This window comes from Bos taurus, chromosome 1 (assembly GCF_002263795.3).
Source record: "Bos taurus isolate L1 Dominette 01449 registration number 42190680 breed Hereford chromosome 1, ARS-UCD2.0, whole genome shotgun sequence".
Lineage (NCBI taxonomy): Eukaryota > Metazoa > Chordata > Mammalia > Artiodactyla > Bovidae > Bos > Bos taurus.
Window position 1 is genome coordinate 58,017,455 of NC_037328.1, and position 16,980 is coordinate 58,034,434.

The 16,980-nt window shown below is 46.3% G+C and overlaps 2 protein-coding genes across 6 annotated transcripts in view; one reads left to right on the forward strand and one right to left on the reverse strand.

The window, feature by feature from the left end:
- Positions 1-5,758, forward strand: part of BOC (BOC cell adhesion associated, oncogene regulated) — a 38,917-nt gene extending 33,159 nt beyond the window's left edge. For 2 of the 3 annotated variants that reach the window (XM_015471069.3, XM_015471077.2), the window contains exons 14-18: positions 537-758; positions 1,480-1,715; positions 1,889-1,965; positions 2,458-2,651; positions 3,500-4,252. In XM_015471069.3, coding sequence (XP_015326555.1) covers positions 537-758; positions 1,480-1,715; positions 1,889-1,965; positions 2,458-2,651; positions 3,500-3,687 — 917 coding nt within the window. In that variant the 3' untranslated portion in view covers positions 3,688-4,252. Of the gene's footprint in view, positions 1-536; positions 759-1,479; positions 1,716-1,888; positions 1,966-2,457; positions 2,652-3,499 lie in introns of all 3 variants that reach the window. The other variant, NM_001206219.1, reaches the window with a different exon arrangement.
- CFAP44 (cilia and flagella associated protein 44) overlaps positions 4,739-16,980 on the reverse strand; it is a 119,438-nt gene continuing 107,196 nt past the window's right edge. For all 3 annotated transcript variants that reach the window (XM_002684775.6, XM_059887897.1, XM_059887895.1), the window contains 3 exons: positions 13,917-14,077; positions 11,904-12,038; positions 4,739-8,263 (listed from right to left, as the gene is read on the reverse strand). In XM_002684775.6, the coding sequence (XP_002684821.2) occupies positions 8,090-8,263; positions 11,904-12,038; positions 13,917-14,077 (470 nt within the window). In that variant the 3' untranslated portion in view covers positions 4,739-8,089. The remainder of the gene's footprint in view (positions 8,264-11,903; positions 12,039-13,916; positions 14,078-16,980) is intronic.

Genomic DNA, 16,980 nt, shown 5'->3' on the forward strand with positions numbered 1-16,980 from the left:
AGACACACCCTGATGAGACCAGAAGGATGAGGAGGTGCCACCTCACGGACTTGGGATTGGTGTTTCCCAAGCACTGTCGGTCCATGAGCCCAAACCCATGTCCCAGCTCAGACCCAGGGCTTTGCATCTCCAGGGTGCCCAGGAATAGCAGCTTCACACGGAAGTTCTTCCATTTTCAGTTCTTTTTGGTTTCAATGCATTTTAAAATATTTCTTCCCAAAGATCCCCAACTATTCTTTTAAAAAGTTCCTATACCACTTCTGCCCCAAAGACCCAGCCTGACCCTCACTCTTGGTCCATAAATATCTCAGGATATATTTTGAAATGTAAGGGTCGAGTTTCTTCAGCCACACCCAGTTTCACATTAGATGTCTGTTTCGTGCTGAGCTTGGACACCACACTCCTCTACCAGAGGCACTGCCTTATGAGTTTGACCCCATTTCTCACACCTGTGGAGTCGGGGTATTGTTGTCCTATTTGTCATGAAAGAAACGTCAAAGAAATAGAGGCTGACGTGAGTTTTGTCCCCATTACAGCTCGGAAGTCTTCTGGTCAGCCCGGTCGACTTCCACCCCCAACTCTGGCCCCACCTCAGCCACCACCCCCTGAAACCATGGAGCGGCCAGTGGGCACGGGGGCCATGGTGGCCCGCTCCAGCGACCTGCCCTACCTGATCGTTGGGGTCGTCCTGGGCTCTGTCGTCCTCATCATCGTTGCCTTCATCCCCTTCTGCTTGTGGAGGGCCTGGTCTAAGCAAAGTGAGTGAGTGACCCTCCTCAGCACCGAGGGGAAGGAACCCAGGGCAGGGAGAGAGGAGGTGGGGCCTTGCAGCCCCCAAGGAGGCCTCTGCCTGGGTCCCAGGGAGCTGGATCCCAGGTGCCCTGCTTTGTGCTGATGGGAGCTCAGGTTCCTGGTGGGTCCTCCAGAGGGATGGGAGAGTCATGGGATGCTCACAGGTCTTGAAGGGGGAGAGGAGGAAGTGGGAGTTGCTCTGTCCTCACGGCATTCCCGGGGACTCAGCGCTTACCTAGGTCTGTCTCCTTTTACTCTGTGAAGCTGCCGATTGACCACACGTTGACCCTGCCTCTGCCTGCCTCCTCAGGTCTGCGGCTGCCTTGAGCTGTCCCCCTAACCCTCGGTTAATCTGAGTTATCCACTGAGTTCTGCTTCAGATGGCAACACATCTGGTCACCTGGCTTCATTTAAATATTGCGCTCCTTCTGTTCACTTACCACTGTGTTCTCCCGGACCCTGGTCCTACGTCTCCTCTCCTACTGCAAAAAATAAAGTCTAGCTGTGAGGAAGGGGGTGATAGGAAGAATTTTCTGGGAGAATATTCTCTCACCTGGGGCAGTGTCAATTCCCTGCCTACCTTATTTGACGTTAAATCCTCAGTTTTCTGAGATTCACATGGGACTTTTTTACCAGCTGCCCCAGGCCTCCTTGACCTAAACATAGCTCTGTCTTGTGTTCTTTCAGAGCATACAACAGACCTGGGATTTCCTCGAAGTGCCCTTCTGTCCTCCTCCTGCCAGTACACTATGGTACCACTGGGAGGGCTCCCAGGCCACCGGGCCAGTGGGCAGCCCTACCTCAGTGGCACCAACGGCCGGGCCTGTGCCAACGGGGTACGCATGAACAGGGCCTGCCCTGTAGCTGCCATGGGCTACCCAGGCGTGAAACCACAGCAGCACTGTCCAGGGGAGCTTCAGCAGGTAACGTGGCTCTGGGAGCAGCGTGGGCGCACAGGTATGGGGTGCCACAGAGGGGTGGTCGGGCCGCCTCCTGGGACTTCTTCCCTCCCAGGCTCTCAATCCTGGGCTGCTGAACAAAGAAATGGGAAAGTTACCTGGACTCTGATGTGACCTTCTCGTCACTCTTTGAGCAGCAGGAGGATGTGAACAGCGTGCTGAGGCAGACCTTTCTTGGCAATGGATACAACCCCCACAGTCCACAGATTCCCAGGTACCCCGGCCTCCCACTCCTGAGCCTCAGAGCTTGCTTTCTCCCTGGCTCCCCAAACCCAGCATCAGTCACTGAGAGGGGAGCCCTATCGCGCCTCTCAGGGATCCCCTTGTGACAGCTTGCTCCACTGGACTGAGCCAGAGAGGGAGTTGTTGTGTTTGCAATTATGATGCCTTTTCTGCTCAGAAATTCTCCCCTTGCTTGTCAGTCCAGAGCAGCGCCACACAGCTGGCTATATCCACAGGCCCCTGGACACCTGACTCCACATCCTTTCACATACTCAGCACACACATGGAATCAAATGGAAATAGACTAGACTCGCCCATGCAAGTGAAGATGTGGCACTCTTGATGTCCTGAAGGGAGCAGCCCCTGCCCTGTCTGAGCTCTACCTAGCTTTGGTGCCCACAGACAGGGGAGCAGCCAGGGATGTGGGATCCGGGCCCACTCTTCGCCTCCCTCACCCCTCCCCCGTCTGCTTCTGTGCATGCAGAGCACCCAGGTCTAACCCGGACGAGGGCACTTTCCTATATACGCTGCCCGATGACTCAGCTCACCAGCTGCTCCCTCCGCACCGGGATTGCCACCACCTCCAGGAGCAGCCTGAAGCCACGGGTCAGCCAGGCACGAGGAGTGTACCCCAGAGTCCTGGGCTAGAAGCCGTGTGGGACCCTGTTTTTCACCCAGGTCAGCGCCAAGGGCAGGATGGAATAAGATAGACATCCATGTCCCAGGAGTGACATGAGGCAGGGAGAGAACAGTGGTGCTTGAGGGTGATGCTTGGTGAAGACCATCCACAGCTTGTATATCCAGGATGGGGTGTGAAGGGGAGCTGGCCCCTCCTTCCCTGCTGAAGGCCCAGCAGATCTGCAGGAGGGTGTCCGTTAGGTCCAAGCTGTGTGCTCAGAGCCTGAGAAAGGGTACTTCTCCATTTCAGAGAAAGAAACTTTTTGGTCTCAGCATTTCAAGGCAATTTGCAAATTCCTGCTGCCCCTCTCATCAAACCAAGGGGCACTTTCTCATCACTCTGAAACACCTTGCTTTGCTGGGTCCTACGTCTTTATTAAGGAATGAGGTTGCACCCACCATTAAGAAGCCAAGTTCTCACATCATAGAACCCTGTGCTTCCACCAGACTTTCCCTCCAGGATAAAATTCCAATACAGGCACAGTTGTGAGTGGGACACTCATGGCCAGAAAGCATGGGGAGGCGGGGCCGGCAGCCCATACCTGGAGAGAATAGGACTCTCTTGCACAGTTCCTGGGCTCAGCCCCCCTCATCTCCCCCCAGTTACAGGGTAAATGCAGGAGGGTCTCCGCTTCCACCACTGAAAAGGGCAGGTGGGACGTGGGTAAGAAGTGGACCATGCCAGGTCTGTGACTGTCCATAGAGGGAGTGCAGCTGTTCTTGTGTATCGATAGCTGTGGGTCTCTGTGTCTCCTTTAAGGCCACTGTAGCCAACTTCTGTTCCAGAGACTGAGCGCTGTTCCTGGTCAGTCTGGACCCTAACGTTGCCCACTTCTCTCTCCCCTCAGGACCCCCCTGCTGCCTGGGCCTCGTGCCGGTTGAAGAGGTGGACAGTCCCGACTCCTGCCCCGTGGGGAGAGGAGACTGGTGTCCCCAGCACCCCTCGGGGTCCTATGCAGGGCAGGAACTCGGGGTGCGGCTCTCCCCGAGCCCACCAGTGCACGTGTCTTTTGAAACACCACCTCCTACAATTTAGGCAGAAGCTGATATCCCACAAAGACTATATATTATTTTTTTTTAAAGAGAAGAAATTGGTATTTATTTTTCTATAATAGCCATATTTATATATTTATGCACTTGTAAATAAATGTATATGTTTTTATAATTCTGGAGAGACACAGCAAGTCCTCCCCACTGAGGTCTGAGATGGAAAACAAGCCACAACGGAACAGGCATCAACAGGCAAAGAGCAACACAGTCTGAGGAGGCAACATTTCCCTTGGACCCTGTGCCACTGCCCGGGGGCAGGGGTGCAGCAGACCCACAGAAAAGCCTGTGGAAGGAGGACTCCTAGGCATACCATCCACAGTGACCGTGAGAGAGACAAAGCCAGCGCCATGGCCTCAGAGCTGGAGCCACCCGTGACGGCAGCTGGATCTGGTGCTGCTGGCAACGTTTTCCTGAGATGCCCGTGAGATAGACCGAGATGTGTATAGTACTGTGAGCATTAACAAACCTTCCAGAAGCAATAATCTGTGACAACATATCTCTGTAAAAATAAACACTGTAACGTCTAAATAAATGTTTAGTCTTCCCTATAACCTTCAGCTTAGTCATGTATGAGTCAGCATTCTCCTCAGATGTTAGGATTCAGTCTGAGCATTTGAAGAAACATCCACTTGCAACGTTTTCAGATTCATCAAGGAGAGATCTGGAAAAGGCGGCAAATGTTTCTGGTTTTGTCCTTTTAAATGTTGAATGTCAGTTGTGTTTTCATCAATGCAGATGCGTGGTAACTGTCTGTCCAAGAGGGAGACGGGGTACATTGGGCGAGGAGAAGCAGGTTCACCGTTCTCTGACTGGACTTGAGGTAAAGCTTTGGGCAGCTCGAAGGAATGAGACTCATCTTTTCTATGCAGGTGTGTGCTGATTAAGTATTTTCTCTAAAATGCTATTTAGTGAAGTGCTGTGCTACACCTGAATGTACGCTGCCTGGTAAAATTCACTTCCCTTTTCCCAAAGACACACCAACGTAGCCGGAGGACTTGACTCACTAGTTGTTTAAAATGAACGTTTACTCACTGCCCTCCAACCACAAGATCAACCTTTGTATGTACAAGTGATAAAATGGAGGCCAAAGCTTTTTGCTGAGAGCCCTAACACACTTTTAACTGTTTTCAGGAGGGAAATGTATCTTCTAGATTTCAGTAGAATTGAGTTACAGATGAAATGCCACTTGAGACACTTAATCCTGTTAAGAGTCATCAATGGCAGACTCTAGCTTCACACTCTAGTCAAAGTCCTAGGAAGGCCCCAGGAGTGACTTTGATGGTTCTGGACAAGTGCACCCTCTGCTGGCAAAAATAGGTTCTTGCAGCCTTTCTCCATCCAGCAGCTAAATTGGAACATGGTTTTTAGAAAAGCAGTATTTTTAAAATATTTTAAGAAATGAAATGAAGGACTGTAAGGAATATGGAAATTATAGGAAAGGAGAAACAGAACAGGGAAGAGAAGACTTCACACAAGATTGAAGAAGCAGGGAAGATTCAGATTTCAGGCAGAATTGTGACTTCCGATAAAATCTGGCATGGAGGGCCTAGAGGAGGAGGGGGACAAGTCTCACCTCTCAGATCTGGGCTGTAACTCACCTAGCCCACTGGCTTTTTTAAATCTTCGTGTTGTTTTGTTTTGTTTTGTTTTTTTATGCTTACTGGTTGTCAAAGTAAGTTTTGGTGAATGCTATGGATGGAAGTGGTATGTTCCAGTGCTGTGCGGAAAGTAGTTCTAAATAACAACACTGAATGCTTTTAGCTCCCCAAAAAAGTCCTGGGAAAGAAAAGGCACTTCTAAGGCAGGTTAAACAAGATAAATGTGCATATTTAGCCAATTGCAGGAAAAGGTTAGGGTACCAGGCCTTTAAATTTTAGCCTAGAAAAAACAATTTATATTGCATTGCGTTTTGCATTTCTTTAGATTCAGGTTAATTACCATAGTGTCTTTTAAAAGTCTGACTCAGTCAACAATCAAAAGGAAGAGTAAGACTTAGGTGTGTGGGAGCTAGTGAGGGTGCAGAGTTCAGCTCTTGGCTAGGAGACCTAAGCTGCCCAACAGAATAGGCTATCTTGGCAAAACGACTAACTCGGTTTCCTATGAAGTTCTGACAGAGGGGCTGGACTCTACAGTTTCTTTTTCTTTCCATGTTGATATTTAATGATAACAACTGACCCACAAATAACTCAGACTGATTTTTGGCCTCTCTCAGAGGTGGCTGCCCTCTCTAAGGGCACAGCAAGAGGCAGAGAAGAGTTTGCTCAGGAAACTGGGACAGCTTTCCATCTGTCCCTAGTCAAGGCCGCACCCTGGTGCTCTCCTGTGTGATAGTAAACCTGCCAAAGACTCAGATGCTCATACTAAGTATAGATGCAGGACTGAGCCTGGGATCAATGAAATTAAACTAAAGCTACCTCTATTTCTTGTCTAATTCGAGGAATGAGTTAATTGTATTGTCAAATTCCAAACATACTGTATGAAAGCTTAATATTTGTAAACTTTAGTGATTTTTGTCTGGTTCAATTGGACAAAACATAATAATCTTGATTGGTTTTACTCCTAAGTTGATATACACATGAATCCTTGACATGGCCCTTCTATAGACTGAATTCATTCATTCTGAATTAGGATTTCAGAATGAGAGGAAGCCTCAGAGCTTGTCTTAATCTCTCATTTATCTGATAATGAGGCCCAGGAAAATAATGGAACTTACCCTGGCTCTCACCATAGCAAGGGACAGTGTCCCCTCCAGGACCACTCCCTGTATGCAGGCAGCTGCTCAGGGTGGTGGCTGGCCAGCCAGTTGAGTGAGTAGGTCTGGTGGTATCCCTTCCAGCCCCAGCCAAGCTTCAGATGGACACAGCCCCAATGCAACCTCATGGGAGATGCAGGTTGGAAAGGCCCAGCTAAGTGGCTCCCAGATTCCTGACCCTTAGAAATTGGGTGGGATATTGTTTTACTTATTTATTCCTACATAAAAATTAAAACACTCAGAGCTAAGACTAACATATTTTTCTTAAATGCTTGGAGGGCACACATAGTTTAGAGTGAAGAACAGAGAAGGTGGTAAAGGGTGCTGTCCAGTGGAGAGGCTACTGCGTCAGAGCTCTGTGCTGACAGGCACAAATGGTAAGCTATTTGGACTTCTTAAATAGGGAGATGAAAGGATCTCAGACACAGCAGGCCAGGTGGCCACCTCTAACATATACATTCCAACAAAGAACCCAAGTCCTGTTTATAATTTTGGCAGGCAGATCAGCAGGCTAGCCACAGGTTAGGAAGACTTGACTTTGCTGAGTCACTTTCTACATTGGTGCAATATTGTCTTCTTTACCTTTCCTTTTCAATAACCAATCTCTATTCTGGGACAGGCTCCAGAGAGGCTGTCATTAAAGTGGACCTGTTACTAGACCTATTACTAACAGGAGTCCAACTGTTGGTGAAATCATTCTTAGATGAATTCCAATGACCACTTACCCCCAAACCAAACGGATACTCCCAAAACGTTTACAATCAAAAGTTATTATTAGAGATGATCTCTCAGTGCTGAAATCTATTTCATTACTTCCTTATCTGTATTAAAGCCAGCAAATGACTCAAGTAGAACCAGAAAAAGAAAGGCACAGGATGTGAGAAACTATAGGAAATGCTGGTAGAGTTAGACACCTTCAGAGAAGAGCCTCCTTCTTAACCATTTTGCAAAACACACTTCTCTGCTCTACCCAGAGCTGAGGAGTTTGCTAAAACTCTGGGTGATTCAGGAAGCTGATTATTTCTTGCTTTATGCCAGCTGAAGGCCACTGCTCTGTTCTTTGTATCCATTTCCTGAATCCCGAGCCCTCAAGTAACTGACTTAGAAAGTTAACAATGTCAGAATTCTAAGTTGTATTTCTTTTTCCCTGATATTGTTTGTTGGCAAAATGGTTTTTTTTTTTTTTTTCTCTTGTGTCCTCTCAGAGAATACCTGATAACAAAGTTTATTTTTCAAGAAAAGGAGGTTTTTCTCATGGTTTGCTGAATAATAGATTTTCTTGCCAATGGCTAAACATTCAGATAACCAAAAAACAAATTTTACAAAACAGGATATACTACTGATTCTTTCTGAGGGTTTGAGACACCGCCTCCTGAGACTTTATATTTGATCCAGTTGTTTCCAGGCACATCTAAAATGGCTCAGTTCAATATAAGTAGCTGTTGAGCATTAGTCAGTTCTGAGATAACCAATTGGGGAGAAATCATTAAAACTACATGACTGGATCTGGTTTTAGACTTTCAGATACGTTCACTTTAAAACAGTAGGATTGTCGCAGACAACAGAACTTCTGTTGAATTGTGTGTCAAATCATGGATGGATTTGAGGAGAAAGCAAACTTAAAGGCCCTGGGACTTCATTCATTCTCTTGTGGGTGATGAATCGGGGGCAGGAGGAGACCACCTTTCTTACGCAAAAGAGCAATCTCTTCCTTTAAGGCCTGAATCCTTTCGGCTTGGACTTGGATCAGTTCAGTGACCCTTGCTCTTGCCTCAGTATCTGCTTTCCGAGGGCCCTGGAAGGCGTTGCCCTGTTGAGAGAAAACACCTCCCTGCTGTAAACATCATTTGGAATATGGAAACTTCTCTGTCTTCATTGCTCTATTAGGTGTGCCTGCCTTGCAGTCAGTCTAAAATAGCCACCGCTCTGGGTTCGATCCCTGGGTCAGGAAGATTCCCTGGAGAAGGAAATGGCAACCCACTCCAGTACTCTTGCCTAGAAAATCCCATGGACGGAGGAGCCTGGTGTCCATGGGGCCGTAAAGAGTCAGACACGACTGAGCAACTTCACTTTCGCTTTCACTTTCTTTCACTTTCACTTCTTCCACTGAAATCCCCCCATTGGAAATGTGTCCCTTTGTGCTAATAAGCAACTCTTACATGCAAAAATCCCCTTTAGAGGGTAACTGATTAACTGGCCATCAGTCACTCATACCCTACAGGGCTCATGGCTGGAATTCTAAGGTAAGATACCTCCTTTTCCTATATAGCTCTTAAGTACATTCTCACTAAATCTGAATGCACATTAAAGGAAGGGACATAACACCTAGTATCTTCCCCCTTGCCCACCTTCACTGCAGAGGCTGCTGCTGCTAAGTCGCTTCAGTCGTGTCCGACTCTGTGCGACCCCATAGACGGCAGCCCACCAGGCTCCCCCATCCCTGGGATTCTCCAGGCAAGAACACTGGAGTGGGTTGCCATTTCCTTCTCCAATGCATGAAAGTGAAAAGGGAAAGTGAAGTCGCTCAGTCGTGTCCGACCCTCAGCGACCCCATGGACTGCAGCCTACCAGGCTCCTCCATCCATGGGATTTTCCAGGCAAGAGTACTGGAGTGGGGTGCCATTGCCTTAAGCTAAATACTAACCTTACCCAGTTCCTCTTCCAGCTGGGAGGGGCTCAGTAGAGGTAGCAGAAAACATTTGCTTGCTTTCTCAATGAAAGGGACAAGAGGCTGGCATTTGGGCATCAACGACAGAGCCAAGGCAGCCTCTGTGACTCTGAAGGGAATTTCTACCAGTCACTGAGAGAATCACAGAGATACTGGCCCATAAACCAAAACCCCTAATTCATCTCCTGCAGACTTAAGTGAGGCAAAGTGCCCCTATTTGTTTGAGCTACTCTCTTGTTACTTATAGCTAAATGCATGCCCCTCTCCCCTCCATGCCTAGTCAGTCTAGATGGTCACTCTGAAGTCACCATAGCTTTTCCCTCATTCTCCTTACCATATCCAAACAAATTCTGGCTTCTCTTACTTTGAAATGTCTTTGGCCTTGCCATCTACACCCCACTTCATGCCTAGAGTGTTATAAGAATAATAGCAGTGGAGTCAGCTTGGGAAACAGACAGACCTCAGTTGAAAAACAAACTTCTCCACATATTAATTAGCAGGTTACTTGACCACTCTGAGCTTTGAAAATCGATATTTTGAAGATTCAATGACCTCACCAATGGAATGAGACCATACCTGTAAAGCTATGAAGAGATACTATATAAAGAGACCCAGATAATAATTTTCTTTCCCTGATCTCCTGGGTCCAAACTCTTTCCTTGCCAAGGTATCTGCCAGGTCAACAGATGTGTATTTCACGGCCAACTCTGAAGGTTCTGTCTAGGCATCATCCTTCCTGAACACTGCCTCGACTCTCAGCTCAAAAATTGTCTAGTGGATAAAGAGTCTTTGACATTCAGATTCTAGTCATCTTCTCTAATTCTAGTTGTAAACCTCCCAAAGCCTTTTATTCATTTTTTCTTTTGGACTTCTGCTCAGACCAGTGATTCTTCAATTCTAGCATGCAGCAGAGTCCCCTGGAAGGCTTGTTCTAGATTCTGGGCCCACTCCCAAGAGCTTCTGATTCTGTATGTCTGACTGGGGAACCAGAATCTGCATTCCTAACAAGCTCCCCAGGGGATGCACATGCCATTCTTCACAGAAACACTTTGAAAACCCCTGGTTTAGACCATTTCCTGGGAGCTTAAAAAGTAAGAACCAAGAGAAAACAGTATTTTTGCAGAAACTATTAAAATATTATAGCATATAGTTTAGAATATGTCATACCTGTGTTTGGTTCCTAGAAGGCAAGGCTTAAATAGAAACTTAATTATTAAATAAGTATTACCCACCACATACTATGTATTAAGTATTACTATGTTAGCCTCAAAAAACCTATCAGAGCAAGTTGAAAGCCATAAAAAGTAACAAGTGTTTTAATACGTAACGTGGTTTAGACTTTAGGTCAAAGGAAATACCCGATATTGAAAATGGATGTTTGACACCAGATTCAGGGAGCATGCTGACATCGTTATTTATACTTAAATCACCTTACCTCTCTAGGGTCAAGGCAAATCCCTTAATCAGTACTTTCTGTTTGAATTCATAGCACCCAATAGGCATACAGTGAAGCTGGTCCCTCAGGCTCATTGTAATGTTCAGTTCAGTTCAGTCGCTTAGTTGTATCTGATTCTTTGCGACCCCATGAATCGCAGCACGCCAGGCCTCCCTGTCCATCACCAACTCCCAGAGTTCACTCAGACTCACATCCATCGAGTCAGTGATGCCATCCAGCCGTCTCATCCTCTATCATCCCCTTTTCCTCCTGCCCCCAATCCCTCCCAGCATCAGGGTCTTTTCATATGAGTCAACTCTTTGCATGAGGTGGCCAAAGTACTGGACTTTCAGCTTTAGCATCATTCCTTCCAAAAAACACCCAGGACTGATCTCCTTTAGAATGGACTGGTTGGATCTCCTTGCAGTCCAAGGGACTCTCAAGAGTCTTCTCCAATACCACAGTTCAAAAGCATCAATTCTTCGGCGCTCAGCCTTCTTCACAGTCCAACTCTCACATCCATACCTGACTACTGGAAAAACCATAGCCTTGACCAGACGGACCTTTGTTGGCAAAGTAATATCTCTGCTTTTGAATATGCTATCTAGGTTGGTCATAACTTTCCTTCCAAGGAGTAAGTGTCTTTTAATTTCATGGCTTCAATCACCATCTGCAGTGATTTTGGAGCCCCCAAAAATAAAGTCTGACACTGTTTCCACTGTTTCCCCATCTATTTCCCATGAAGTGATGGGACCGGATGCCATGATCTTAGTTTTCTGAATGTTGAGCTTTAAGCCAACTTTTTTACTCTCCTCTTTCACTTTCATCAAGAGGCTTTTGAGTTCCTCTTCACTTTCTGCCGTAGGGTGGTGTCATCTGCATATCTGAGATTATTGCTATTTCTCCTGGCAATCTTGATTCCAGCTTGTGCTTCTTCCAGCCCAGCGTTTCTCATGATGTACTCTGCATATAAGTTAAATAAGCAGGGTGACAATATATAGCCTTGACATACTCCTTTCCCTACTTGGAACCAGTCTGTTGTTCCATGTCCAGTTCTAACTGTTGCTTCCTGACTTGCATATAGGTTTCTCAAGAGGCAGGTCAGGTGGTCTGGTATTCCCATCTCTTTCAGAATTTTCCACAGTTTCTTGTGATCCACACAGTCAAAGGCTTTGGCATAGTCAATAATGTAAACAGCATCAACTCAGTGTCCTCAAAGACCCAGGTGGGCCAAAACCCATTCAAGATCAAGGTTCATTTAAAAGCCAGCACTTAGTGTTCTTATGAATAGCTCCCTTTACAGAACATCCCTAATTCTGACCAAGGGTCTAAAGAAAAGGAACATACCTGCTGGTTCTGTAGAGTATTCAGTCTCGAATCAAGCTGCTGCTTTTCAATACACAAATCATTCATCTGATGAAGTTTTTTGGTGTGTTCTTTTGTCTTCATCATCAATTCCCATCGAACCTGAGCAATCTTTTCCTACCAGGGCAGGAAGATGTAAAATGGATTTGGTGAATGAGAGAGGAAACAAAAACAAATGTCCAGATTTGATCAAAACCATCAGGCAAATGCAGTGATATGCACATGAACGTGAAAGTCTTAGTAACTCAGTGGTGTCCGCTCTTTGCAACACGATGGACTGTAGCCCACCAGGCTCCTCCGTCCATGGAAACCTCCAGACAAGAATACCGGAGTGGGCTGCCATTCCCTTCTCCAGGGGATCAAACCTGGGTCTACTGCGTTGCAGGCAGATTCTTTACTGTCTGAGCCACCAGGGAAGCCCAGAAGTTTTTCTTGACAAACTAGACTTTAAATTCTACGAGAGCCAAGAGCATGCTTATTGTACTCACCCCCTGTCACATACAGTGACTGCTACTGCTAAGTTGCTCAGTCGCGTCCAACTCGTTGCGACCCCATGGACTGTAGCCTACCAGGCTCCTCTGTCCATGGGATTTCTCCAGGCAAGAATACTGGAGTGGGTAGCCATTCCCTTTTCCAGGAGAATTTTCCCAACCCAGGTCCTCCCACATTGCAGGCAGATTCTTTACCATCTGAGCCACCAGGGAAGCCCTATGCACATGGGGATATATAGTAAGCCAGTAATATAATCAGAAGCAGGTGCATCGGGTGTGGTTTGATTAGAGAAAAAAAAGAATGAAAGTAGGCAAAAATAAGGTGGAGATACGTATCACTCCACTTCTGAGGAAGGATATTAGTATGCTGACTGAGTGCTGGTGTTCATTAATTAAAAGGGAGAATGATTGTTTAACCAGAAACTTTCCTATACCACGTTTCCCCCCAGTGTTGGCCCAGAATCCTCAAGGTGACCAGCTTCAATGGCCATAAGTCTGCCAGTGGCTTTCCTTTGTTACCCTATTGCTCCAACAAATTATTTTAGATTGCACATATTATCTCCAGCACTACCCTCATAGGAACCAGTCCCACTGACACCAGCGCTGGAGTAATTTGTTTCTCCACAGTACAGTGACAAATCTTAGATAAGAAAAGATACACTGGGAACCTCTCCTCCTTCCCTATCTGCTGTTAAGTCAGAAAACTAGAGAAGCCGTGTGATTGGTGAGCTTATAAAATCTTTGTAAAAGCCCCTCTCTTTGAATCAGGCTGTCACTGGAATCCTGCCTCATCTCATGGCTCCAGGAACAGTGTAGGCATTTAACATTTAAGACCCTACCAGCTAAATGGTATATACCTTGTTATAAAATCTATTACTTCAAGATGCTTTTCTAATTTCTCGAATGGAAACGACATGCAAAACCTATATAGAATTATAGGAGGATCCTCAGAGCATTACCAGGTGCTACTAGTGGTAAAGAACCCACCTGCCAATGCAGGAGACATAAGAGAGTTTGATCCCTGGGTTGGGAAGATTCCCCTGTAGGAGGGCTTGGCAACCCAGTCCAGTATTCTTGCCTGGAGAATCCCATGGACAGAGAAGCCTGGTGGGCTACAGTCCATGGGGTCACAAACAGATGGACACGACTGAAGTGACTTAGAAGGCATAGAGTACAGCAGTTCACGTCTAACACTTAGAGCATTTACACATTAATGCGGACCTCAGAGTGGAATCTCTCCTTCATGCCATGCTGCCCTCATATTTACATGAATCCTGCACCCCAGTGCTGGTGCTTTCATCCCAAGATAGACCAGTACCTCCAATTAAGTGAATGATGAGGAAGCAGAGACAGACTTAAGACCATGGGGGAACTCAGTGGGGCTCACAGGGGCCTGTGAGATGCTCTAGCTGTACGGATGTAGAGATGCTCTGCAGGGACCCCCTGACTGCTCACTAGGAGTTCTCACCTCTGCCCAGGGGGTCACCTGCCCTCTCATCCTTACCTCCCACATTTTCATTTCCTTTACATTCGATAGCTCCTTTCGAAGCTTTTTGATCTTTAGTTCTTCAAGCGTTGTATTCACAGAAAGTGTCTGAAGGGCTTCTAGATTGATCACGCGGCCAAACTTGCTAATCATTAGTTGACTGACTGTTTCTTCCATTTCTAAAAGAAGACAACCACTGTCAGGCTGTTCAGAAGCCCCCACTGTTATTAAACGAACAACACCATTCTAAGGAACAGCTTTTGCAAGATGATGGTAAGAGACCTTATGTTACCAGTTGGGTTTTCCTCCGCGACACTGCACCTACTGCTTGCCTCACTTAGGATGCACATTCCTGCACTGGCTTTTCATCAGCTTCAAGTTCCCGGGTGAAACAGACTCACCTTTCTCAGGTGGTTTACACGCTCCGGTCTGCCCCTGCTCAGACTGTTCATGGGCTCCAACGGGTTATAAAGCCTTTGGGTTTAATTTTCTACTACTGATCTCTGTAACATCTTGTGCTAAGACTAAAATAGGTACTGAACAGCAGTTTCCACCTCCGAGTAAAAACACTAAACTCCTGGCAGTGGCTCACAGGGTCCTACCTGCCCTGCCCCTGTTAGCTCTCACACCTCTCTCATTTACTCCAGACACCTCTTACTTCTCAAACATTCCAGGCTCACTTGGGTATTCTCATAAGGAATCCTCTGGAATTACCTTCCCTGGAATTCTCTTCCCAATATAGCCACGTGGCTGGTCCCACACAGCCCATTTTCTGAAAACAAGCTGTGAGACTGTGATAGACTCATTTCCCGTACACTCATTTCTGAAGGTGTAACCAAGTGTGACCAGAGAAGGTGATGGCACCCCACTCCAGTACTCTTGCCTGGAAAATCCCATGGATGGAGGAGCCTGGTGGGCTGCAGTCCATGCGGTCGCTGAGGTTCGAACATGACTGAGCAACTTCCCTTTCACTTTTCACTATCATGCATTGGAGAAGGAAATGGCAACCCACTCCAGTGTTCTTGCCTGGAGAATCCCAGGGACGGGGGAGCCTGGTGGGCTGCCGTCTATAGGGTTGCACAGAGTCGGACACGACTGAAGCAACTTAGCAACAGCAGCAACCAAGTGTGACTTGTCCTCTAACCATTAGGGAGAACGACGTCTTAGCAAGTATATCACATTTACAGAGAACTCCTCCTTGGCCTCCTACAGGCCTCAGCACTCTTTCCCATTCTTTTTAATTTTTTCTTCTTAACAGTTCTCTCCATCTAACATGCAACGTTTTCCTTTTGTTTTATTGTCTTTCCTCAACATGGGAATGCTGGAAAACCTGGATAAAATTCGATTTGTGGGATTTTAAGAAAGTATAACCTTGTAACAAAATTTTCTTTGACCAGAATCCCCTAAGTGAATTCTGAAGGCCCTAACAGATAACAAGATGATGCAATTCAGTAACTGGGCAGGAATGTGTATTCAGATATAATCGTTACCACGACTGAATGATAATGGCATAATTGGCATGACTGCCATTTGCACAATCCAGGAAGGGTTATTCATTTCTATGTGAGTGGCACCCCCATGTACTTGCATCATGTGGTGGCCATGATAATTAGTGATGCAAATGAAATAGTGACTGGATTATTTGCTCTAGTGTATCTAGCCTGTGGCTGCCTGCTTGGCCCCCTCAGTAAGAACCTTGACTCCCCCAGCTAGCCCATATATCAGGGTGCCCTCTCCCAAGGCAGCCTCGTGTACTAGGACATGGACTCTGGTCTTTGCCCTTCCCACAGCTAGTATTCCCTGGGGACAGAAAGCCTTCCGGAACACCCCCTGCTCCCCATCTCCCTCCCTGTGGCTGCAAGCTGTGCTCTTCTTGAAAAGGAGAGAACTTGCCTTCCCACCTCATGTTCTAAACTCTCCTCCTCTTCCCCATTGGGTCTGGGATGGAGGAAGGCACCAGTGAGCGACTGTGGTGTTTCTCATCACTGTTAAGCCTTTGTTCTCTGAGTTATAGGAAAGGAACCCACTCCTAGTTTCACCTTCAGAATTAGAAGATCAGTCTTTAACCAGACCCACAACTTGCTTTCAGAAAACAAACCAGGGGTGGCAGAAGAACTGAAAACCACTGAATAAAACTTCTACTACACAGAACCTTTTTTTTTTTTTTTTTAAATTTCAACCAACATTCCAAAAATATGAATACTTCATTTCATCTTCACACATTTTCCCAAACTGAGAGGTTACTCAAATGGAAACAAGTTTCTCTCATTTTCATGCTAGTTTGTTCCCTTGGTTTGACAAATAGTATTTCCAAATATAAACAACATTCACAAGCTACAGAAGCCAAAGGAATGTGAAGTACGAAAGAAACATTGGGGCTGCGAGGTTTACACCTGAGAAAACTCTGTGTCTCAAATATTATTCAAATACAGAGTCCTTACACGTATTTTAAAATTTTATAATCCAGCCACCCATGAGAGCAGAACCACCATCTCCCTGAAGACTGACCTCTACAAATTCAAGCAACTTGGACTGACTGACAACTATATTCCTCCCTTTTTCCTTTCCAAATTTTCTTTTAAAAAAATATTTAACTGTGGCAAAATTCACATAACAAAATGTACCATTTTAGTCTTTTAAAAGTGTACACTTCTGGGGCTTCCCTTGCTGTCTAGTACTTATGATTCCATGCTCCCAGTGCACGGTTCAAACCCTGGTCGGGGAACTAAGAGTCCACATGCCATGTGATGTGGCCAAAAAAATAAGTGTACAGTTCTGGGGCATTAAGGTAGATGCTATTATACCACTCGTAATTTTATTGTTATTAAAGTTGGAATACTTCATCACTTATATATGTTCCATGTCTTTACTCCATACATCTTATACTGCTGCTGCTAAGTCACTTCAGTCGTGTCTGACTCTGTGCGACCCCATAGACGGCAGCCCACCAGGCTCCCCCATCCCTGGGATTCTCCAGGCAAGAACACTGGAGTGGGTTGCCATTTCCTTCTCCAATGCATGAAAGTGAAAAGTCAAAGTGAAGTCGCTCAGTTGTGTCCAACTCTTAGCGACCGCATGGACT